At 41.2% G+C, this 26,699-nt stretch overlaps 1 protein-coding gene across 2 annotated transcripts in view; it reads right to left on the bottom strand.

The window, feature by feature from the left end:
* Positions 1–26,699, bottom strand: part of SHISA5 (shisa family member 5) — a 766,277-nt gene that overhangs the window by 520,631 nt on the left and 218,947 nt on the right. Inside the window, exon 2 of one of the 2 annotated variants that reach the window (XM_044078913.1) lies at positions 21,929–22,100. In XM_044078913.1, coding sequence (XP_043934848.1) covers positions 21,929–22,100 — 172 coding nt within the window. Of the gene's footprint in view, positions 1–15,745; positions 15,914–21,928; positions 22,101–26,699 lie in introns of those variants that run through there. The other variant, XM_044078914.1, reaches the window with a different exon arrangement.

The following is a 26,699-nucleotide window of genomic DNA, read 5'->3' as shown; positions in this document are numbered from 1 at the left end:
GGTAACTTTTAAACAGGGATTTTAACTAGGCTTGCAATTGTCTGCAGTCTGATTACCTAGTACGTACCTATGAACCTATACCTAGTATGTACCTATGAACCTATCATAGATTTGCCAAAGGAAACTATACTGCATGTCTTGGAGTAATGATTAATAGACAAAGAATTTGTATGGTCAGGTCCTTACTGTAAAATTTGATTACCAGAATGGAATTTGGTAAATGTCCAATTTGCAATCATTAATTATTTTATTTATTTAACATTTGTTTACAGGGAAAGTTCAACTAGGACAGAGTCCATTTTCAGTGGAGGCCCAGGGAGAAATGCTCCAGATGTATGCCTTTGTAACATGGCAGGAAATGGCAGCATCCAGAGGAAACCCACGTGAATGCAGAGAGAACATGCAGGCTCCACACAGAAGACACCCCAGCCAAGAATTGAACTGGAGAACCTCTTGCTGTTAGGTGACACAGCTAATTGCTGCACCACTGCGTTGACCTGCACCACTGTGTCGACCAAACTTACCAAACTTTGTTAGTCACAGTCCATTAACATCGGCTTTTATGTCAGAGAAATATATATATATATATATATATATATATATATATATATATATATATATATATCAAAGAGGATACGGCCTAAGACAGAGATCTGTGAGACACCACTAGTGAATTTTTTCTGTTTACAGCACATACTCCAACCTTAATAGTATGGACTCAGTCAGATAGCCAATATCTATCCTGTGAACTATGTACGGCTAATGCTGAGTTGTGAGAGTTCACAAAAAATACAGCAGAACAAATAAACCAAGGCACAGATGTCCACACAGTATGTTTGTCTTTTCTGCTTTTCCCGGTTAGGGGTCGCCACAGCAGAACTCCAGTCCACTAATGATTGGCAGTAGATTTTTATGGTGCCGAGTTGCCAGCTCGATGCCCAACATTCAGCGAAGGCACGTACACACAGTATAAATTTATTAAAAAGAATGTGTAAAGCTTTCAAGTAAAGCACTCTTTATCAATACATAAAAAAAACTTTGTTTAAACCATTCTTTAAATAATTCTTGCCAGCCAATAATATTACAGAGTTAAATAATTACTTAAAACCTTGACATTAATCAAATCTAAAAGAGACAGAACAATAAAATATGAGTGTGTTTAATTTTCAATATAGGTTTAATACTATTAACTTTGTTGAGACCCGGTGGCATATCAGCTCTAAAATAATTGGTCCACTTGTATTCAGCCCTTTCAGTTCTATATATAATGTCACCCCCCTCTTTTACCTAAGAAAACCTTTTGCAGTACCCCAAACTTAAATGTATAATCATTCCCATTATCTGTAATATGCCTGGATGGGCATTTGTCTCCATCCCTCTATGAATTTCTGAAACGTGACAATATTATTTCCTTAAGTTTACAGTTGGTCTTACCTATGTAGAAACACGTACATTTTATACAAGTCTCTAGATCAACAACATTCTCAGTTGTACATGTAGCAAACGTCCTAAAAGAGAACTTAGTTTTAAAGATAGGGTGTTCAAAGTCCAGATCAGTATTAATAAACTGACAGAAAGTACAATTATAACAAGGAACTGAAGTATTTTTTTGTGCTTGGGTTCCTTGCACAACATATTTAATATCCTTATAACATAATAGTTGTTTCAAATTCTTCTCATTCTTAAATACAAAGAACAGTCTAGCTCCAACTATCTTTTTTATTTCATTATCAGAACTGCAAAATAGTGCAGCTCCTTTTTGTTATGCATGGCATCTGCCGCAAATGTTTGTTATATTTCATTATATAACCCAAGCACCATATTTCTTAACTCCCATTCCTGGTGATGACCATCATTGTTTAAAGCACCATTACAAAACAGATAAGGTCTAGCTAAGTTATGTCATTCAAATGCAACATACCTGGCGCTATTTCTTAGTAAATTCCTATCATAACCTCTCGATACAAAATCATTGACCATATTCCCAACTTCAGATCGAAAATCTTCATCAGTGGTATATAACCGGCTAACACGCAAAAGTTGACTTTTTACAACATCTTTATATATATATATATATATATATATATATATATATATATATATATATATATATATATCTATATATATATATAGGGTGCATACTATTACTATGAACATACCTGGTTGTCTCAACATTTTTCTTATGTATAGAGGTATGTAAGGTACCACCAGCTTTACATAAAGTAACATGCAAAAAACTAATTTCTTTATCTGAATAATTCATATCAAAGAGAAGGAAGTTAGTTCCAGAACAACTGGAAAGGCCACAGAAATACCTCACAAAGAGGATTACTGGCCTCAAACAGATGCCCTACCCAGACCATCTCAAAAAACTGCAGCTTTACTCTGTCGCATATCGCCTACTCAGAGGCAATCTCTGCCTAACATACAAAGCTATGTCAAACCCAGAGCTGTTGGACATGCTCCACTTAAAGAAATCCTAATCTCTACGAGCTACACACTCTAGGGACCTAAACCTCGTCACCACAATAAACAGAACATGCTGGAGGGATAGATTCCTGTCCCAGAGACTTCCCATACTCTGGAACAGACTACCTATCTATATCAAACAAAGCTCCTCATTAGCACTCTTCAAGAAAAATCTTAATGATTGGATGGGAGATAGGAAATTCACCCCAGGGATCACTTCTGTGGCTCTGCTCGACAGTGGCACAGGAAAATAATTTTCTTGGGTGGCAAAAGTCAGGGTACCTTTTGGCTAGGCTTATATAGGCCCTACGGCCAATAGCCTAGTACCTACCTATGAAACTGTGAACCTATAAGTAGTCTCATGCAATTCTTGAACAAATTCAAGAGTGTGATAAGTTCCCATCCATAATACTTTAACATCATCAACGAACCTTGAACAAACGGTTCTAGAACTGGCTTTAGAAAATAATGTTTTTCTGTTCAATGATACTATATACCATCAGATTCTAGGTGTGGCGATGGCGACTCCAGTGGCTAACAGCTATGCTAACCTTGTACTGGCCAGGTAGGAATAGCTTTTTATCTTCGATTCTATGCTGACTGGGTTTAAGCACAATCAGCTAATGTTTCATAAACGGTTCATTGATGATGTTATAACATTACATTATCAAACCCTTGAATTATTTGTTCAAGAATTGCATGAGACTAAAATGAGTAACGTTATACATGTATTTGTCTTCTACACACATCCAGACATGGGTCCAATCAGTATAAAATATTTTGTTAATTCCTCTGAACCCACTAAAAAGCAAGTTTTCCAAGGCCATATGAGAGAGCTGCAAATACCATGACCCATACTAACAGCCACTGACCTCAGATTAATGAACATGTTCACTGTCTGTCTCACTCGGCACTGAAAATAAAGTCAGGAGCCCCACATCAATAAAGAAAAACTATAACAGCTCCAACTTTAAAAGCATTCACATGATTAAGAAACCTAAGAAAACAACTTCTCAACAAAAGAAACAACACACTACTCAGCCTGTAATAATCCAAAACTGGTCTTGGCCTCAATCAATAAACTATTAAATCCAGTACAAACTACACAGCCAACACCAGACACACAGAAACAAAATGATACCACAGGCAAACAGTCCAATACCCACTTTATACAGACAGTACAGTTATTCACCAACCAGGTGACTAATCAAGCTCTTGATGTTCCTACTCAGTCAAATAACCTCCTTCAACATCTCTCCTTCCAGCCAGTTCCCACAGATGCCATCAAATGCATATCACAAAATGAAAGCCTACTACAACTGCCCCAGACAAACTCCCAAGCGAATAACTTAAAACAGCAGCCAAGACTACTGCATATCCAGTTTCAGTTCTGATAACTTGATTTACATCTGAGAATAAAGCCCGCTCACTATTGAAAAAAAGCATTTATTATTCCACTGTACAAGGCTGGAGTCAATACAGATCATTCAAACTGTAGGGCAATTCCATTTTATGTTAACTATCAAAAATATTAGAACAATGGATTCATACACCGTTATCAACTACCTAATTGATAATCAGCTTCTGTTGTCAACCCAGCACAGCTTCCATACACGTCACAGCACAACTACAACTTTGCTAAATTTTGTTAATATTATCAAAACCCACAGAAACGCAGGGAGCCTAGTCTCTAGCCTAGTCTGTGGCATCTTCCTAGACTTTGTTACTGCTGCTCACCAGAAACTCTTACATAAACTCTCATCCTTAGGGCTCACCAACTCTTTAGTGCAGTGATTCTATAACTATCTCTCAGACTACTAGCAGTTAATTGAAAAATGATTTCCCCATCTTTTTTTCAGTGTGTACTGGTGTCCCACGAGGATCTATACTAGGCCCTATACTTTTCAACATATTCATCAATGCTGTTACAAAAAATAGTACCCTAGTTCAATACGCTGATGACTTGATCCTAATCTGTTCTCCCAAATCTCTCAACTCCAAGACCTATCACAACAATCCTTCAGTTTAATTGAAACATGGATAAATAATTCACAACTACTTCTAAACCCTAAAAAGAAAAAACATAAATTGCTGCTCTTCACTGCAAAACACATCTCTACCAAAAAGTACAGTTGTGTATCTACCATAAATGTAGATGTTCGAGTGTATTCACTGTTGCAGTCATTACAATTGGGTTATCCTGCTGACAGGCTACCCACAGTCAGCCTGAATTCCAAAGTCTTGGTCTGGCATCGGTTGCTGTCACTTCTTCCCTGACGTCAGTGCGCCAGGGGTATAAAAGATGCAGCAGATGCCATTTTCTTCAGTTTTTCTTGCCCCAGATGTCAGGTGCCCCTAAAATGGTAGGCTAAATTATGCCAATAAGCATGCATGCACATAAAACAACTTTGCCTTCATCTACAAGCAAATACACCACATAGGTTGTATAGGATAGAGAAGCACAGATAAATCCCAGCAAAGAGAGGGGGGCATGGAGGGAGGGTAACCTGGACTGCAAAAGTGAATACACTGGAACAGCTACATTTATGGTAGGTACACAACTGTACTATGTTCATCGTGTTTCACTGTTGCAGTCATTACAATTGGGTTGAATCCCAAAGCTAAGGTTGGGAGGCTGGTACTAAATAGGATTAGGAGAGGCTATCAGACCCTGCAGAACTGCAGTGGCAAAGCCTGCCCTGGATTTAGAGTAGAGAGGTAAGTGATAGTGCTTTGTAAAAGTATGCACTGAACTCCAAGTTGCAGCCTCTAAGATGTCTTTGGTGGGTACTCCTCTGAGGAAGGCTGCTGAAGTAGCTGCTGCTCTGGTTGAATGTGGCCTAATGCCCTTAGGCACTGATTTGCCATGATGTGAATAGCAGAAACGAATACAGTGGCCTATCCACTTTGAAATAGTCTGCTTTGTGATAGGTCTTCCTTGTGATGCTGCTGCATAACACTAGAAGCTGTTCAGTCTTTCTGATAGCTTTGGTTCTGTCCAAGTAGAAGCGTAACTGTCTGTGAATGTCCAAAGAATGCAACATTTTCTCACCCTTATTCTGTGGGTTTGGATAAAAGGTAGGCAAATTAATTGTTTGGTTAAGTGCCACACTGGAGACTACCTTAGGCATAAATGTAGGGTTTGTTCTCAGAGAAACCCTGTCAGGATGGAAAATGATAAAGGGTTCCACAGCCATGAGTGCTTGTAACTCTGAGACTCATCTAGTGGAGGTTATTGCTAGGAGTAGAGCTGTTTTCCAGGAGAGGAATTTTATACCAGCTGCAGAAGCTGGCTCAAACGGAGGCAGTGTAAGTTTTTCCAAGACGTAGTTTAGGTCCCATGCAGGCATTGGTGCTCTCCTAGAGGGTCTTATGTTTTTCGCCCCTCTGAGAAACTGCCTTAGTAATGGATGAGAAAAAAATCGGTGGTTCTGTATTGTAATGAGCTGAAATGGCAGAGTCATGAATTTTAATTGATGAAAAAGAAAGGCCCTTCTCCAGTATCTCAGTTAAGTATTGCAAAATCTGAGGAATATTTGGAACAGTCGTATTAAAACCTTGTGCCTGGTTCCAAGCACAGAATCTCTTCCATTTTTCTGCATAAGATTTCCTCATGCTAGGCCTCCTGGCCTACAAAATAACATCCATCACTGCTTTAGAGAGAGGTGTGCCTTGAGAGGCTACATTATCTGCATGCTGCCAGGTTTAAGGTTTTGAGTTGGCTGTGCAGTATCTGACTGTCTTGTTGAGTCAATAAGGGAGGGATTTGAGGCAATGTCCAGGCTGGGCAGTGAGACAAGCTCTTTAGGATTAGGTACCAGTGCTGGTGGGGACAGTTTGGGGCAATCAGGATCACTTTTTGGTTTCTCTTGTCTGACCTTGAGGAGTACCTTGGGGAGTAGAGGCAGAGGAGGAAAAGCATATACTGTTAGATTTTTCCAGCTGAAAGATAGAGCATCCACTTTCCATGCTTGCTTGTGATAAGTCCTTGTGCAGAATCTTTGTAGTTAGTAGTTGTGAGGGGAGGCAAATAGGTCTATGCCCAGGCATCCCCAGGTCCTTGTTATCATGCTGAAGACTTGTGGATCCAATTTCCACTCGTGGGGATCCAGCAGGTTTCTGCTTAGTTTGTCTCCAGAGTATTTTTCCTTCCTGGCAGGAATTGAGCTTGTAGCTGTACTTGGTAAGTCAATGCAGTGTCCCACAAGTTCATGGCTAGCCTGCAGAGGGGGTAGGAATGTATGCCTCCCTGCTTGTTTATGTACCACATGACTGTAGTGTTGTCCGTCTTTATTAGTAGTTGTCCTGGATGAAGTTGATCCTTGAAGGCTGTTAAGGCATTCTGAACAGCTAGCATCTCTTTTTGATTGATATGTGGATGCATTTGACTTGCGGACCATGTGCCCTGAATACATCTTCCTGCCATATGGGCCCCCCAGGCGTAATCTGATGAGTCTGTTGTCAATGTCTGCCTGGCTGTGGGTAAGGTGAATGGCTGTCCCGTGTTGTGGTGACAGGCTTTTGCCCACCATTGAAACTCCTGTTGCAGGCAGGGAATGAGTGTAATTATTGTTTCCAGGCTGTGGCAATGTTGAGTCCAAACACTTTTTAGGTACCATTGAAGTTTCCTCATATGCAGTCTTGCATATGGAATTAGTAGTATGCAGGATGACATGAAGCCCAAAGCCTGCAGAATTTTTCTTGCAGATAACTGGGCCTTTGTTGCCAACATTTTGAAATAGGTAGTCAGTTGCCTTTGTTTGTCTGGCGTGAGATAAGCCATCTGGACAGTTGTATTTAAGCTTGCACCTAGGAATATTATCTCTTGAGAGGGTACTAGTTTTGATTTTTGTTTGTTGACTGTGTACCCTAGGCATGGTAGTAATCTCTTTACAAACGCCAGATGCTGTAGTAGAATGTCCTTGTTCTCTGTTTGAATGAGGCAGTCATCCAAGTAAGGATATATTTGTATTCCTCTTTGTGTGCAGAATGCAATGAATGGTGCCAGGCACTTTGTGAAGACCCAGTGCACAGTAGATAAGCCAAAGGGCAGTGCAGAGAATTGGTAGAGCATTGAGCCAGCCTTGAATCTGAGGTATCTTCTGCATGTTTGTCTGATTGGGACATGCAGGTATGCCTGTTTTAGATCTAAAGTCACAAGCCGAGCCTTCTTGCCCAACATGGGCAGAAGCTGCTGTAGAGCCAACATCTTGAATTTTGGAATATCCATATATGTGTTTAGAATAGATAAGTCCAGTATTGGTCTCCAGACTTTGTCTTTTCTGGGTACCAAGAACAGTCTTGAATAGAATCCATGATCCTGCTCTTGTTCTGGTACTTGTTCAATGGCCCTCATGTCCATGAGGGATGAAACCTGCTTTTGTGCCTCTGCCCATTGATTGCGTGGTAGGTCTGGCATACTGTTTTGCCTTGGCAGGGTGTGAAAGTGGAACCTGTAGCCTTGTGAAACTATATTTAGAACCCATTTGACCTGGGTGATCATGAGCCAATTTTGTGAAAATAGTGCTAGCTTTCCTCCCAAAGGGGCTGTCAAAAGATAAGTGCTTGGTGCTGGAAGTGGAAAGTCATTGAGACTGTTTCCTGAATGGCTGTGATTTTTCCACTCCACTCTTGGAGGTGGAAGCACCCCATTGTTTAGGCCTGTATGAGCCTTGGGGCTGTGATCTGCCTCTGGGGCATCTGTATCTGCCCCTTTGTGGTCTATCTGACACTGGAAAGGACCAATTTTTTTGTAGGCCAGTTCCTGCTAAATCTGGGAGGCTGTACCTGTAAGAAATCCTTGACTGTTTGCATAGATTTAGCCTTGTCCTCCATTTTCTTCAACACCTCTTCTGCTTTAGCACCAAGCAAAGTATCATGCTATAATGGAGCATATAATAGTTTTGCTTTAACATGATCTGGCAAATTTTGTTCCTTTAGCCAAGCATGCCTCCTAATGACCGAACCTGTAACTGTGGCCCTGCAGGAGGCCTCAAGAGAATCAAAACCACATTGCAAAGTATGCTTTCCAACTTGTTCAGCTGCATGCAATAAATCCTGCATTTCTTTGTTGTCTGCACATTCTGTATTTGCTGGCATTTTCTGTTTAAGCAAAGACATAAGATATCGCTGATACTTAGACATATGAAATTGGCAATTTAAAGCTCTTACAGCCAAGGTAGCAGAGGTATAAATCTTTTTTCCCCATCTACCTAGGGCCCTAGAAGCTCTATCAGAGGGGATAGGTTTTTTTGCAGTAGAAGCCTTGACCCCCTTGGGACCCTGAGAGATGGTCTCTGGATCAGCTGCAGGATTCTTATAGAGAAATTTATGTGAATCAGGAACCCTGTAGTATCTGTCTGGCTTAACAGGGGCTGGTGGCAAAGAGTCTGGAGAAAAAACTGGACTCTGTAAATACATTATCTACAATGTCTAAAACAGGTGGGATAGCAAGGGGCCTGTGCTGGGGCAATAAAAGGAAATCTCTGAGCCTTTTCTTGGATTCTGAGTAATCTTGGCTCTCCCAGTGGAAATGCTCCCTCATAGTATGCAGTGTTTCCCCAAAAGAATAATCCTCAGGAGGACAGGCTGAAGGGATAGATTCTTCAGCATCAGAATCCTCATAGGGAGGAAGAGAGCATTCCTGCTCAGAGGAGGAATCAGAGGAAATGGAAACCTGGTCTGAAGATTCATATTCTAACTCTTGCCTAGGCCTCTTTTCAGGAGGGGATGGGAACCCCTGATCAAAGTAATAAGGTCTTCAGCCATTTTAAGCATCTGTTTTTTAGGCATGGAGGCCTGTCCTGGTGAATACTGTACTTGTTTCTTTGTCTTTAGAGCTGCTTTAGTCTTTGCCTTTGAAGCTGAAGTTGTTTTTACATATAAATGTGTAGGCCTGAAAACACCCTCAGAAGCCGATACCTGCTCAGCGGCTCTGGACCCATCTGAGGGAATAGTTTCCGAGTGTCCAATATCTTGAGTTTCCAGAGGCCCAGTCGGCTCCACGTGGGAGATGGAAGCGGCCTGTGGCTCTGAGGCAGCGGGCATCAGGGGCTGCGAAAGTGCCTCACTGAGAACCGGCGAACCGGCGACAGGCCTAGAAGAAGCCTCGTCATCGGTTTTGGATCTCGGATGCCTGTCCTTTTCTTTTTCTTTTCATTTTTTGTAAATTCCGGTAGTCGGCTGATCCGACAGCATTATATAATTAAATCTTCTGCCAAAGTAATGAAATGCAAAATCGTACCGATGCTTAATAGTGCGTTGGTTAAATCTAGCACAAAACCGACAACTAGCAATGTTATGGTCAGGGCCTAGGCAAGGAATACAGTAAGAATGAAAATCCTTATGAGGTATTTGCTTCCCACAAGAAATACAATTATTAACTTTTTCTGACATTGGTCTGGAGCAAGAAAAAAGTTTACCCAATGGGGTACTTAGCTTTAATGAAGACTTCGGATCTGAAATTCGTATTCGAAAACTTCAGGAGTTGGCCGACCAGCACTTGCGAACTGCTTTTGCTTCGGGCACCGCGTGGCAAGAAAGACTGAAGAAAATGGCGTCGGCTGCATCTTTTATACCCCTGGCGCACTGACGTCAGGGAAGAGGTGACAGCAACCGATGCCGGACCTAGACTTTGGAACTCAGGCCGACTGTAGGTAGCCTGCCAGCAGGATAACCTAACTGTAATGACTGCAACAGTGAAACACGATGAACATCTGCCCTATTCACTATTGCCTGTGCCAAAAATACCATGACAAAACAAGTAAATCACGCAAAATTACTAGGTGTCATCATGGACGACCAGTTGGAATTCGACCACCATACATCATACATGGTTAAAAAGACTCATAAAAAAACAGGTACATTATGCATAACACAGCCAGAAGATGCATAGCCTCTACTTTTATACTGCCATCTTTCCTCTATGCTGCTCCAGTCTTCACAATCTTTAATTCTCACAACTGTCCAAACTTGAGAAATGCTGTAATAAAATTGCCAAATCTGCAGTAAAATATACTTCTCTATAAACCAGAAATTTGCCCAGCCTTTAACAACCTAATACAACAGTACTCCCCAATACAGTATAATTTTACACTCCAGAGAAAAAAATCACTAACCACTACAACCAAATCATCTAATACCACAGGTGACTCTCTGTATTCAAATAGGTTACGTAAACTACTGAACCCCATCCCACTACCAGTGAAATCCATTCAGAATGCAAACTCATTAAAAACGCAAACAAAAATTCACCTGTCAAATTAATGAATCTGCTCCTGTACACCTCTAGCATACCATATCATCAAACCATTTCTCTTCATTTAGGATCCTACACCCCACAACCAGTCCACTAAAACCTGAACAATTTTACTAGCATTTCCCAGCTGTATACATTGTCATCAGCCTCGCCCACACTGCTAGTACAAAACTTATGATAGCCATGTACATATGGACATAACTGTCACATAACTGGCTTTAGACTATACTTTTTGACTACAACATTAATATCTTTTGCACTTCCTAATTCCTTCCTTACTTCCATTTCTAACCTCTAATCACATGACACATTATCTCTTTGATAAACCCAGTAATACACACCTTCAAATGCTCAATGTTCAATACCTACTAATGCATAAGTATCTTTTAACCTGTAACAGTTTCTTCTATGTTCAAATCTAATTAGCAGATAAATGTGTAACTGTTGTATATTACTTTACATCTGTACGTGCATATAGCTGAATGTCTAATTAAAATATTTGCAATATTTTCTCCCCGGGCCTCTGCTGAAAATAGTCATATATCCAGTTGGAGCAGCCCGGTCAACAAATGTAAAATAAAATAAAATAAAAAATAAATATGTTGGAGCTTTCCCTCAGCCTCCAGTGAAAAGTTTTTTTTTTTTTTTTACTAAATGCAGCCAGACAAACCCAGTAAACAAATGCAAAATAAAATAAACTTAAATTCCACTAGAAAAACCTATTACTGTTCAAGCCCTCTCTTCCTATGTAATGATGTGATAATGGTGAAGGGCAACAGTGGCACGTGAACTGCATATGTTCAGCGATGACACATGAGCTGTGTATGTTCAGCAGTGGCATGTGAACTGCATATGTTCAGCGATGACACATGAGCTGTGTATTTTCAGCAGTGACGTGTGAGCTGTTAATGTTCAGCAGTGACAAGTAAGCTGCATATGTTCAGTAGTGGCATGTGAGCTGCTTATGTTCAGCAGTGCCATGAGCTGCTTATGTTCAGCAGTGCCACATGAACTGCTTATGTTTAGCAGTGACACGTGAGCTGCTTATATTCAGCAGTGGCATGTGAGCTTTGTATGTTCAGCAAGGACTTGTGAGCTGCGTATGTTCAGTAGTGACAGGTGAGCTTTGTATGTTCAGCAGTGACACGTGAGCTGTGTATGTTCAGCAGTGACACGTGAGCTGTGTATGTTTAGCAGTGACACGTGAGGTGCATATGTTCTTCAGTGACATGTGAGCAGTGTATGTTCAGCAGGGATACGTTAGCTGCTTATGTTCATCAGTGACATGTGAGCTGTGTATGTTCAGCAGTGGCACATGAGCTTTGTATGTTCAGCAGAGCCAAGTGAGCTGCATATGTTTAGCAGTGACATGTGAGCTGTGTATGTTCAGCAGTGACATGTGAGCTGTGTATGTTCAAGCAGTGACATGTGAACTGCTTATGTTCAGGAGTGACCTGTGAGCTGTGTTTGTTCAGCAGTGCCACGTGAGGTGCATATATTTTTCAGTGACATGTGATCTGTGTTTGTCCAGCATACAAGGCAGGCAAACAGTCTGCTGTTGGTTGTGATGTGTGAATGTTTTGATTCACTAGCGATCCATTTGTAGAAAATCATTTGGTGAAAACAAGGTGACCAAATGGAAATTCACTGATAATTAAAGATGATTAATGTATTTTATTCCCAGGCAAAGCCCTCCACCTCCATGCAGAAGGAGACCCTTGTACCCCCAAATACAATTCCAAGGTCCCCTTAACTCAGAGTAAGTTGTGTTCAGATGTCGAAGTTTCCATTCACTTGCCTAACCTTGACATGATGGGCTCTAATAAACTGCTGATGAACTGAGAGAAATTGTGGTACTATGTGCTGTTACAGTTAGGTAAGTGTTCTCAAACAGGACATGGAAACACTGTATAAAAAAACATTTTGTATGCCCCTGTTGCAGAAAGGTGAATATTCACTTATGTGTACCATTCAGAAAAACTTCTTATGTGGATCCAGTCAATGGGACAAATTTCCAAGTTGTTGGAAACAAACAGGCAAAGAGATATTTAAGATGTGATACAATGCGGTGGGGGGGGGGGGGGCATATGAAAGAAGACTGCTAAGACACCGAAGATCCAAGATACAAGTGGTGGGAATATACAGTGATTAACTGAATATGGCAAAAGTGCTTTCAGCCTAACTATTGAGGGACCACCATCTGTTACCCCCGAATGTCTCTTTAGCACATCAGAAGGAAACCACTTCTCGTAAGGTAAAACTGGAATGACAGGTGTACAAAACAAAACAGTTCTGACAAAAGACATACAAAGTAACTAGACTGCTTTGGGAAGACCTTAGAAACCACCTAACACCAAATGGTACTCCTTACGTACACAGGCTTGCATTCTCAACTGGTTGTTTTTTTTTTTTTTTTTTTTTTTTTTTTTAATCTTTCACTTTTGTAATGTGATTTAGCTTGTTTCTAAATAAACAGAGGTAATTCAGGTATAAAGTACGGTTCCCTATTAGAACCTCGAAGGTCCAGTTACCCGAATACGTAAACGCCGACACGTATTCATCGAACCGCGAAAACACCGATCATCCTGAAGTGCAAAATCCGAAATGTTGAATCGTCATGGTTGGCCCTTCTGTGGTATAGCTCCGTAAGGTAAGTGTGCGATAGTTATGGACCTTAGGGTTAGGGTGCGAGTTAAGATAAGTGCATAGATGGCAATGCATGTGAGATTTAGTGTAGGGGTAGAAGTAAGGTTTTGTTAAGTGTATGTGTGTGGATTATTTATTTTGTTTGGGTATAGCTTCTTAAGGTAATTGTGTGATAGTTACAGACCTTACAGTTAGGGTGTGGGCTAAGGTAAGTGCATACATGGTGGTATGTACAGGATTTAGTTTAGGGTTAGAAGTAGGGTTTTAGTTAGTGTATGTATGTGATTTATTTATTTTGTTTGGGTAGATAGTATGTAGCGGGCGGTGGGGTGGGACAACTTTGATGGTTCGAGTTTTTAAATTTCATGGTTTAGGGCATTTGGTGTATTCACGGTTCGCGTAATATGTGTGGGTGTTTATGTATTCGGTGAATAGGACTTTTGCAATTCCAATATAGCCCCATAAAGTACATGGTAGGAAAGGTAACTTGCCTCTTTCTCATCCAGAAAGCATACATAGATTTCTGCATTACCGACAAGGCAAGAAACGTACTTTTTACTTGTATCATCTCCTGCAGTTTGTTAAATGAGTTGACCCTAGGGTGGGGAAATGCCCATTTATAGAGAACACCGGTAAGACAAGTAAAGCAAACCAAGATTCAATGAGCAACAAAATAAAGACCTTGTAAGATAAGACAATTGTTCGCAGAAATAAAGACAAGTAATATTCACAAACTTACATATAAACAAAAGGCCATAGGTCAAAGCTGGCAAAAATTATACATAATATATCAAAATGTGTGTGTAAACTACAAGGTTAGAGAAGTAGGATACAAAAAGAAGAGGAATTGGGCAGATAGGGTGTGGCTGGACATATCAAATGGGTAGTCTAATGTGTGGACAGCTAGGAAGCCAAACAGAATTTGGTACAAGGTATGACAGTTCATAGGTTCATAGGCTGGTACTAGGCTATCAGCCCTAGGGCCTATACAAGCCTAGCCATAAAATTCCCTGGATATTTCTTGCCACAGTATTTACTTCCCTGGACCCCTGTCCAGCAGGGCGACTGACGTTATCCCCAGAGTGAATTTCCTTTGTCTCATCCAATTGTCAAGGTTCCTTTTGAAGAGGGCCAAAGGGGCACTCTGCTTGACATGTATGGGCAGTCTATTCTAGAGTATGGGAAGCCTCTGGGTCAGGAACTTATCCCTCCAGCATGTTTTGTTGATTGTGATGACAAAGTTTAGATCACTGGAGTGTGTGGCTCTGAGGGATTGGGATTTCTTTAAGTGCAGCATGTCCAACAGCTCTGGATTTGACATGGCCTTGTATGTTAGGCAGAGATCGCCTCTGAGTAGACAATAGGAGACAGAGTATAGCTGGAGTTTTTTTAGATGGTCAGTATAGGGAATCTGCTTTAGGCCTGTGATTCTTTTAGTGAGGAATTTATGCGGCCTTTCCAGTTGTTGCAGATGTCTAGAGAGGTACATACCAAACGGAGCAGAGTTGACTTTTCAGTCAGAAAGGAATCAATGTACTTTCAATAGGAAAAATGACTGGATTTTGTCCTCAATGTGAAAGTCAGGAATCCTACAATTTTGGGAATTTTTTTTTCCTGAAAGCTCTCTACATAGTGGTGCGGATAATTAGCGCATCCCCAAACCCCAAAAATGACCACTTCCCCAGACTCATGTCTCCTGTCCTTAGTAAAATCCCACTGGTTAGCTTGTGTGAACCTGATAGACCACAAGCTATCAGCATTTTTATACATTCACATGTACATATAATTAAATGTAGCCACCATAATACATTTAACAGTACAAAGATTTCCAAGCAACACATTCTACTATGAACTTAAAAACACTTCCCCGATATTATTCTAAATTGGGAACTCAATCTTCCCCAAACCATATTCCTAATGAAAAAATCTACATTTCTGTAAACATGAAAGAATGTCAGAAAACTAACCTGCTTCAAGGCTTGAATCACAGAATAAAAAATGCATGTACACACACATGTGCATACACATGCACAAACATACACTCCTATAGGCAATATGCAGACCAAAATATGACTTTGGGACTGCAGAAGAAACCAACCTGAACACTCAGCAAATAATGCATACATAATGAGAATATGCAAACTTCCCACAGAAGGTACGCAGCGCTCACTAATGTGCTATCTTAAAACAATGATTTAACTACTAAATTACAGTAGACTGCATATGGTACTGCCTTTACCCAATAATATGGGATGCAAGTAAGTTATGATGTCAAAAGACACATTTTATAATCTGTGAGTCTAACATTGAGTATGTGTCTCATTTTAACACGCTTCTGCAGTTTACAAAATAATTTTTCTTTTGCTGACTTACCTTCCTTTAACAAAGCAGAGTCTTTGTTGTTCTTCAGGAAATGAGCTGAAAAGGTTAGAGCAGCAGTAACGACTGTCACAGTCCCCACAGCAAAACGAAAATGCATAACATTTCTCTTCTGGGTGGTAACCCTTATAATCCATGTAAGATTCGCAATCATCACCAGAGATCACTGTAAGAAAAATGTACCATTACTCACTAACAAACATTCATGCAATCAGTTACCAGGGATACAGACAATGACTTCGTAAAATGTGTTATCGTTTGTCTCACAGTAAATCCAAATTCCAATAAATTTGCCATCTCCGCTCACTGGGCCAGATTCAATAACACCTACTCTTAAGTGTACTTGATCTACATTCAAGAAAGTACAGTTTTGTACCTACCATAAATGTAGATGTCCGAACTGGATAGCATCTGCAGTCATAACAACTGGGTTGTCCTGTCGTCAGGCAGCCCTTCGCTCGGCCGGATTCCAAAGTCCGGTCCGCTTCGGCTGATGTCGCACTTCACCCGACGTCATCTCTGTTGGTCTTCGGGTATAAAGGCATCAGCTGACGCCATTTTCCTCAGTGTTTCTTGCCCCAGATGCCAGTTGCCCTCTTGGAAGGCTAAATTTTGGGTAAATGCCAATGTTTCCAAAAAGATAGAAGGCAAACACAAAAAATAAGCATGTATGTACATATATACAAACAAATACACCATAAGAGACTCCCCCGCCAGTTAGCTATTAGGAGGGTAAATACCCTAGGAGTACCACAGAGGGGAAGGAGGGAGAGAATTCCTGACTGCAGATGCTATCCAGTTCGGACATCTACATTTATGGTAGGTACAAACTGTACTATGTCCTTCATGGATGCATCTGCAGTCATAACAACTGGTAGAATACCATAGCCAACTAGGGAGGAGGAAGAATAGATTATGGTGTGGATAGGCTCCCTTGCAGTACTGCAGTGGCAAACCCTGCTCGGGATCTGGTATACAGAGGTAGATTATAATGCTTGGCAAATGTATGCACGGAGGTCCAAGTAGCCCACACACTAATGACCTTGGTTGCCACCCCACGTAAGAAGGCAGTGGTAGTGGCTGCTGCCCTTGTAGAATGAGGCCTTATGTTCTGTGGAATTGGTTTTCCATGAAAGGAGTAACAGAATCGTATGCAATTTTCTATCCATTTGGAGATTGTCTGTTTGGAAATCGCTTTTCCTTCCCTTCCTGTTATAGGCTACAAACAGCTGGTCAGTTTTTCTGTTACTTTTGTTCTGTCCAGGCAGTAGCGTAGCTGTCTATGTACATCCAAGGTATGCAGCATTCTTTCCCTCTGTTTTGTGGGTTTGGGAAGAAGGTAGGTAGGTGGATTGCCTGGTTTAAAGACACTCTGGATACCACCTTAGGCATAAATGTAGGATTAGTCCTCATGGACACTCTATCTTGGTGGAAGATTAGGAAGGGTTGTACTGCCATTAGGGCCTGAAGTTCAGAAACCCTTCTTGCTGAGGTTATTGCCAGTAGGGAAAGCAGTTTTCCACGATAGATGCTGCAGGTCTGCTGTTGCTGCTGGTTCAAAAGGTGAGTGTCAACTTTTCCAGCACAAAGTTCAAATCCCAAGCTGGCAATGGTGGTTTCCTAGGAGGTTTTACATTCTTGATCCCTCTGAGGAACTGCCTGAGTAAAGGATGAAAAGACAGGTGGATCAAAGCTGTATTCTGCTGGAAATAGCTGATGCATGTATCTTGATGGAGGAATAGGACAGGCCTGTATGTAGAAGCTCCCAAATACTCCAGAATGTTAGCAATGTCTATATTGGACACATCTTTTCCTCTTTCAGCACTCCAAATGACAAACCTTTTCCATTTTCCTGCATAGTTCCTTCTTGTTGAAGGTCTGCGGGCTTCAAGGATAATGTCTTTAACCCTTTGGGAAAGCTCTGGATTAGTTGTTGCTATGTGATGTTCCATGCAGTCAGTTGCAAAGTTTTTAGGTTTGGATGCATGATGCTGTAGTTGTTCTGGGTTAACATCAAAGGCATCAGGGTATTGGCCATATTTTGTCCCGAGACATGCCTCAGCAATGGGTACCAGTGTTGTCTTGGCCAGTTTGGAGCTATCAGGGTTATCCTTGGACGTTCCTCCTTGATTTTTAGTAATACCTTGTGTATCAAGGGAAGAGGTGGGAATGCATATGCTGTCAGACCTTCCAGCTGAAGGGGAGCGAGTCCACTTTCCATGCAAGTGGGTGGAACGCCCTTGTGCAGAATTTTTGAGCTGGTGATTGAGAGGGAAGCGAATAGATCTATCTGTGGCATTCCCATTTCTTTGAGATGGCCTTGAAGATGTCCGGGTGTAGCATCCATTCGTGAGCATCCGAGGTGGTTCTGCTTAACATGTCTGCTAGAGTATTCTCCTTTCCTGGTACCTAACATTGCCTGTAACTGGATGTTGTAGCTGAGCGCCAGGTTCCAAAGGTCCAAAGTCATTCTGCATAGGGGGTATGAATGAGTGCCTCCCTGTTTGTTGATGTACCACATGACTGTGGTGTTGTCTGTCCTTATCATCAAATGTCCTGCTTTGAGGAATGGTCTGAATTTTTGGATTGCCAGCTTTACTGCCAGCATTTCTTTTAGGTTGATGTGCAAATGGAGCTGGTCCTGTGTCCACAATCCTTGTACGCATTTGTCCAGCATGTGAGCCCCCCATCCTAGGTCTGAGGCGTCTGTTGTGATGGTTTGGCTTGCTTGATAGTTGTGAAAGGTAGGCCTGGATTTGACTGGCATGCTTGAGCCCACCATAGGAACTCCTGTTTTAGGCATGGGATTAGAGGAATTTCTGCTTCTAGGCTGTGCCTGTGTTGGGACCATAAATTCTTTAGGTACCACTGTAGTTTTCTGATATGTAGTCTGGCATGTGGAACCAAGATTATGCAGGATGCCATGAAGCCCAAGGCCTGTAGAACTTTTCTTGCTGTTAGCTTGTTCTGTTTTGTTAGTGCCAAGAAGTAAAGAGGGAGTTCTTTTGTTTTTCTGCAGTTAGGAATGCCATTTGTTTTACTGTGTCCAATTCGCGCCCAAGAATGTCCTTGTTTGGGATGGTATCAGCCTTGACTTTTGTAAATTGACTGTGTATCCCAGTGCTTGTAGCAAATAAATGACCCTTTGTAAATCTGTTGTCAGCTTGCTTTTGTTGTCCCCTGTAGCAGACAGTCGCCCAGGTATGGATAAATTTGATTCCTGTAGTCTGCAGTGAGCGATTACTGATGCCAGGCATTTTGTGAATACTCTAAGCAGTAGATAAGCCAAAGGGCAATGCTGAGAATTGATAGTGCTCTGATCCTGCAAGAAATCTGAGGTATCTTCTGCAAATTGGTCGATGGGGACGCAGGTATGCCTCCTTGAGATCTAGAGTTACCAGCCAGCACTCCTGCCCAGCATGGGAAGAAGTTGCTGGAGGGTCAGCAGTTTGAATTTTGGGACAATGATGTATGTATTTAAGATGGACAGGTCGAGAATAGGTGTCCAGCTTTTTCCTTTCTTGGAACTAGGAATAGTCTGGAGAACTTTGCCTTGTTCTGTTATTGGCACTTTTCCACAGCTCTCATCTTTGTTAGTTGCATTATCTGCTGTAGAGCTTCTGTTTTTGATTTGGAGGCAGGTTTGGCATTCCTCTTTGACTGGTAAGGTGTGGAAGTGGAACCGTATCCTTGGTCTATGGTTTGCAGAATCCACTTGTCTTTTGTGATATAGTGCCAGTTTTCTAAAATAAGGTTAATTTTCCGCCTAATGGTGCTGCTATTTGTTGCCTGGTAGGCGGAGTTAGAATCAAGTCACTGTGCTGCTGTAGTGGCAGTGGCTGTGTCTGTGCCTCTGTTATTACTCTTGCCACTGTCGCCCTCTGTAGGCACCCCTCTGGATTGATTTCTGCCTCTGGGACGTCTATTCCTGCCCCTTTGGGATCTTGTGGAGTCAGGAAAGGACCAATTTTTGGCAGGCCAGTTCCTGCTAAACCTTGGGGTTGAACCTGCAAGAAATCTTTAACTGTTTGTACAGATTTTGCCTTTTCTTCCATTTTCTTCATTACCTGCTGGGCAGGTGTACCAAACAAACTGGCCTTATCCATAGGTGCATCTAATAACTTAGCTTTAACATGATCCGTAAGACCTGTTCCTTCAGCCATGCATGTCTTCTTATCACTGTGCCAGTCATGGCTGATCTAAATGAAGCCTCCAGTGCATCATAGCCACATTTTAAGGAATGGTTACTGACCTGTTGTATGTTATTTACCATTTCTAATATATATTTCTTATCTATAGAGTCATCAGAGGATAGCTTTTTAGTTAACTGATCAAGCATAAACTCTTGGTATTGTATCATGTGAAACTGACAATTTAAAGCTCTAGCTGAGAGAGTAGCAGAGGTGTAAACCTTTTGCCCCATCTGTCTAAAGAGCTGGCTTCCCTTTGAGAAGAGATAGGGTTTTTTGCTGTGGTCGAGGCTGCTGCCTTAGGCCCCTGGGATATGGTTTTGGGGTCTGCAAGTGGGGCCTTGTATAAGTGGTGATGAGTGTCTGGAACCCTGTAAAATCTGTCTGGTTTGACAGGGGCTGGAGGTAAGGAATCTGGTGCAGTGCAGACATCATTAAATGCATCGCCCACAACAGAGAGGACAGGAGGTATAGCTAAAGGCCTGTGTTGTGGTAGGTGCAGAAAAGTCCTAAGTCTTTTTCTGGAATCTGAGAAATCCTGTTCCTGCCATTGGAATTGTTCTCATGGCATGTAAGGTTTCCCAAAGGAGAATTCTTCTGGTGGAGAAGCAGCTGGAATGGATTCTTCAGCATCTGAGTCTTCATAATTGGAGAAATGAGCCTCTGGCTGGTCTGTAATATCAGAGTCCTCAGAGTGAATTTCCTTTGTCTCATCCAATTGTCAAGGTTCCTTTTGAAGAGGGCCAAAGGGGCACTCTGCTTGACATGTATGGGCAGTCTATTCTAGAGTATGGGAAGCCTCTGGGTCAGGAACTTATCCCTCCAGCATGTTTTGTTGATTGTGATGACAAAGTTTAGATCACTGGAGTGTGTGGCTCTGAGGGGATTGGATTTCTTTAAGTGCAGCATGTCCAACAGCTCTGGATTTGACATGGCCTTGTATGTTAGGCAGAGATCGCCTCTGAGTAGACAATAGAGACAGAGTATAGCTGGAGTTTTTTAGATGGTCAGTATAGGGGAATCTGCTTTAGGCCTGTGATTCTTTAGTGAGGAATTTCATGGCCTTTCCAGTTGTTGCAGATGTCTAGAGAGGTACATACCAACGTGAGCAGAGTTGACTTTTTCAGTCAGAAAGGAATCAATGTACTTTCAATAGGAAAAATGACTGGATTTTTGTCCTCAATGTGAAAGTCAGGAATCCTACAATTTTGGGAATTTTTTTTTCCTGAAAGCTCTCTACATAGTGGTGCGGATAATTAGCGCATCCCCAAACCCCAAAAATGACCACTTCCCCAGACTCATGTCTCCTGTCCTTAGTAAAATCCCACTGGTTAGCTTGTGTGAACCTGATAGACCACAAGCTATCAGCATTTTTATACATTCACATGTACATATAATTAAATGTAGCCACCATAATACATTTAACAGTACAAAGATTTCCAAGCAACACATTCTACTATGAACTTAAAAACACTTCCCCGATATTATTCTAAATTGGGAACTCAATCTTCCCCAAACCATATTCCTAATGAAAAAATCTACATTAACGCATCTGTAAACATGAAAGAATGTCAGAAAACTAACCTGCTTCAAGGCTTGAATCACAGAATAAAAAATGCACGTACACACACACGTGCATACACATGCACAAACATACACTCCTATAGGCAATATGCAGACCAAAATATGACTTTGGGACTGCAGAAGAAACCAACCTGAACACTCAGCAAATAATGCGTACATAATGAGAATATGCAAACTTCCCACAGAAGGTACGCAGCGCTCACTAATGTGCTATCTTAAAACAATGATTTAACTAAATTATAGTAGACTGCATATGGTACTGCCTTTACCCAATAATATGGGATGCAAGTAAGTTATGATGTCAAAAGACACATTTTATAAGCTGTGAGTCTGACATTGGGTGTGTGTCGCATTTTAACATGCTTCTGCAGTTTACAAAATAATTTTTCTTTTGCTGACTTACCTTCCTTTAACAAAGCAGAGTCTTTGTTGTTCTTCAGGAAATGACATGAAAGGGTTAGAGCAGCAGTAACGACTGTCACAGTCCCCACAGCAAAACGAAAATGCATAACATTTCTCTTCTGGGTGGTAACCCTTATAATCCATGTAAGATTCGCAATCATCACCAGAGATCACTGTAAGAAAAATGTACCATTACTCACTAACAAACATTCATGGAATCAGAGTTACCAGGGATACAGACAATGACTTCGTAAAATGTGTTATCGTTTGTCTCACAGTAAATCCAAATTCCAATAAATTTGCCATCTCCACTCACTGGGCCAGATTCAATAACACCTACTCTTAAGTGTACTTGATCTACATTCAAGAACATCCCCATCACATTTTTTGTGCTTTCTAGTCACTCAGAGGATTAATACTACGTGTACATGTAGTCTACACTTTGTGGTAACCTTTATGAATCTTCCTCACTATTTAAAGCTTCAAAAAAATCATTAGGAGGAAGACGTAGTGAGTTATTTTATTTATTTAACATTTATTTATTTTATTTAACATTTATTGGGAAAGTCCGACTTGGAATGAGCCAATTTTCAGCGGAGGCCTGGGTAGAAACACTCCAGACGCATGTCTTTGTAATGTTATGTTATGCTTGGGTTGTCTGTTCACTCAGAACAGTGTACACTTAGTGTAGGCATTGATGAATCCCAGGGATTGTTTTTAAGCTGATACATACACTAGAAGGCTCTGCTTTCCTACATTAATTTTGTGCTGTGCTCTATATGTTTCACATTAGTACACATTTCAGGTAGGAGCCATCCTGCTACAAACCATGGAAATGCAGACACTTGTCTCAGAAGCCAAGATGGTGTGCTAAAACGTCTAAGGTCATTTTGAAACAACAACCATGAGGATTTGTTTCTTCTGACATCTGAACAAAAATATTTGTGACCCTTACTTTATCAAGGCACCATGGGAAATGTTTAAAGCAGTCACTATTCTGGCTTTTGAATGTATAATGATAAAGAGATATTCAAATCATACCAATGAGCCAATTTTGTACAGACAGATATGTTTCCTGTTCATTTAGGCCTATCTGGTGCACTGTCTATCTATATTCAGAAACACCCAATGCATAAGAAGCCTCAAGGGCATTTTATACCTCTCACCTGTCCAGACTTTCCCGGAATGTCCAGATTTTGTCATATATGTTTGGTCTGTTCTTCATAAAATTTGTGGTTTTCTGGAAAATCATTTGAGGATTCAAGCCACTAAATAATGACACATATATTTGCGGTTTTAGACTTAACATCCATCAAAAAATGCATACCAATGCAAAACCTATTATTCTAGCAACTTTTTAAGTTTATACCAGCAATATTTTAAAATCTGTCCCTGACTTTGAGCCTTTGCCCCCCACCCCCCATTATTTTTCCTTTGTCCTGGTTTCTTGTGCTAAGACGTTGAGAAGCATGTGTAGAATATAAAGTTGAAATTAAACAACAGAATATTTTACAGCAGATGCACACAAGACCCAAACAGAAAAGCTTTAGCAGAAATCAGAACCTGCTTATAGGGAAGTTTGCAAATATGTACAGATGTTTCTTTTTTGCAAGGGCCTACCTGGTTTGGTCTTGTATGAATCTGCTGGGTTTTTTCCTCCTTCTCCAAAACTGAATTTTGCAGATGTCTTGCCCTTCTTTCCCTGAAATCCCCAAGAAATCATTTTCACACTAGCTTAAAGAACTCGTAGGTTTGGAATAAATACCCAAAATACCCGAGTTCTTGAGGAGAGACATACAGCAAGTACAACAGTTAGGGAAAGACGCTGCAAAAAAGTAATACTGCCGAGTCTAGTAACATTTTAAGACTGCCGAGTCTAGTAACATTTTATTCTAACGCCTATTTATTTTTTTCCACAAAACCTTCACATATACAGACTTCATGTTTCAATCCCAAAAATTAAGAAAGAAGATTAAGGAATTAAATGCAAACAGTGTTGGAGGTATAAACTTCTCAAGGCTTGTATTTCAAAAGTGGCATCTTTCATGCACATTAAAATCCTTGGTAGCTAATCTATGCAGACTGCTCCTTTTAGCTGCCTTATGAATGAAAAATCTCCAGCCAAGACCAAGGAGGATAAAAAATATCCTAACTTGTTTTTGCATCTCATAGGATCATTCTAAAGAAGACTGCAAGTTAAAAATATCAACGTCAGCATTTTGTTTTATTTACAGCATGTCCTCATAAGCCCCCCCCCCCTTGTTACCATAAAACTAATTACTTGCCGTATCAGTTGATGTCTGGGAGGACATCCTGAATGGGGTACCTGGCTACTTTCCCTACAGCACCAACTAGCTGTAATTCCCAACACTCAAGGGTATGCAAGCCTTCTGCTAGTGTACATCATGACATACTATGCCAGAAAAGAAAGGTGTTCCTCTCCCCCGACCTCCATGGAACAGGGGGAAAATACCTGCAAAAGAAAACATTAATTGAGACACATGCAATTATAAACTTGCCATACTCACAGCAGACAAACCATCATGTGGACATGATAAGAGACAGACAGAAGAGGGGTAAGCAGGAACCTGATGTGTGGGGGGGGGTTCTTTTACAAATCAAATGAAATTTAAGTACTAAGATTATACCAGAATTTTGTGGGCAAAATGTGTGCAGTGGGGTAGGTAGATGGGAAAAATAACACACCTCTTGGGGGAGAGAAACAGGGAACTGACAGGTCTAGTGAAGGACTTAAAGTTCTGAACCATGTAGCACAAATGGACTGAAATCCAAGCAGCAGAACTTGAGTGATGACATGCAGAGATGGCCAAAAGGTTGAGAAGCAAGCCTGCTGAGATCAGGAAATAGAGGGGCCCGGGGGGCTGAATACAGGGTATCTAACAACCCAGTTAGTACAGGGGAAGAAGATGGCATATGTCTCTCTACAGATTAACTACTCTCACTTCCTAAAGTCATGTACCAGCCTGAGGCAAAATGGAAGTGTACATCAACTGTATAAAGAAACCTATCACTACTGGATTCCATCCCCAGGAAGATGACGGAAAATGAAATGACTCTACTTAACCAAATCTGAAAAGCACCTTAAGCAGGAATTGAGAGTCAGTCTTTTTCATTGCTTCCTGTGCAACAAGTTCTGGAGTTTTGAAATCTGCCTGGTGGAAGTGATGTCCAATAAAAAAGGGTTTACAAAAGATGAATTTTAGCTCAGTAAAAACTGAGATCCCTCATAAAATCCTCCAAAGTTAGTTACGAAAATAAAATTGCCAAAGATTCCAAAGACAAACACAAGGCATTCCATAACTATGTCAAGAATCTAAATGGCAATGCTCAGATCTGCTCTGAGCTATAACAGAATGGCATTAAATATACTGATCCCAAGAATATTGCCAATATCCTGGCAGATAGATTCAGTGCCAACTTCACCCCCTTCTCACCCCCTAAATGGCCCATCTCAATACCGGAAGATTGCCAAGTTCCAGTAATAACGGCCACACAGGTAAAAAATGCACATTCCAAAGCTAAGAATACAGCATCCATGGGACCAGATGACATCCCGGGCTGTATACTACATGAACCACAATATGAACTGGCACCTCACCTAAGTGTCATGTTTAATCATAGCCTCACCTCAGATTTCATGCCCATTGAGTGGCGCAGAGCTACAGTTATCCCACCCCACAAGGGGGAATCCACCTTGGATCCCAGAAACTACTGTCCCATCAGTCTGAAGAGCCTTATCTGCAAGGCCATGGAGCATATTATCATGGAGCTTATAAACAAAGACATTGGCAACCTTCAAACACTGGACCCCACCCAGTTTGGGTTCGTGAAGGACCGATCTTGTCTCCTGAACCTGACTGACTTCTTCAAATCAGTCTCCAGAGCTATGGACAAGGGTAAGGTGGTCCACACAGCCTATCTAGACCTCGCCAAGGCTTTTGACACCATCCCCCACTCTGGAATCAAAGATAAACTTACTAAGCTGGGTATTAATCCCTACATCACCCAATGGGTTGCCAACTGGCTTACTGACAGAACCCACACTGTAAAAGTAGCCGACTCCAAATCCAGTTCCAGACAAGTGACAAGTGGAGTACCTCAGGGTTCAGTCCTGGGACCGCTCTTGTTTGACATCTACTTCTCTGAAGTACAGGCCAACACTAATGGACTCTGGCTAACAAAGTTCACAGATGACTGTAAACTGGGAACCATTACTGAATCCCCAAATGATGTGGATACTCTACAAAAGGGCCTTACAGAAACAGATGCTTGGTGCCAGAGCCATGGGCTCAAGCTCAATGCCAAGAAATGTATAGCTATCCCCTTTGGGAAAAAAACATGTACCCGTAAATTACCACATAGATGGCAGTACACTAAACACTGAAAGTGTGATAAGAGACTTAGGGACACAGGTGGACAGTGGTCTCACCTTCGATAACCACATTGCCACAACAGTCAGGAAATCCTTCTATGTGGCACACCTCATCACTAAGGGATTTTCATCCAGAAAAAAGGAGGTTATTGTCCTACTGTACTAATCCCTCATTAGACCCATTACAGAATACAATGCCCCATTTGGTATGTACCTCTCAAGACATCTGCAACAACTGGATAGGCCACAGAAATACCTCACTAAAAGAATCACAGGTCTAAAGCAGATGCCCTACGCTGACCGCCTTAAAAACTCCAGCTATACTCTGTCGCATATCGTCTACTCAGAGGCGATCTCTGCTTAACATACAAGGCCATGT

This window comes from Protopterus annectens, chromosome 7.part1 (genome assembly GCF_019279795.1).
Source record: "Protopterus annectens isolate FY-2018-M chromosome 7.part1, PAN1.0, whole genome shotgun sequence".
In the NCBI taxonomy this organism is placed as follows: domain Eukaryota; kingdom Metazoa; phylum Chordata; order Ceratodontiformes; family Protopteridae; genus Protopterus; species Protopterus annectens.
Note: the sequence above shows the minus strand (reverse complement) of the source record. Positions and strands in the feature narration are given on the sequence as shown.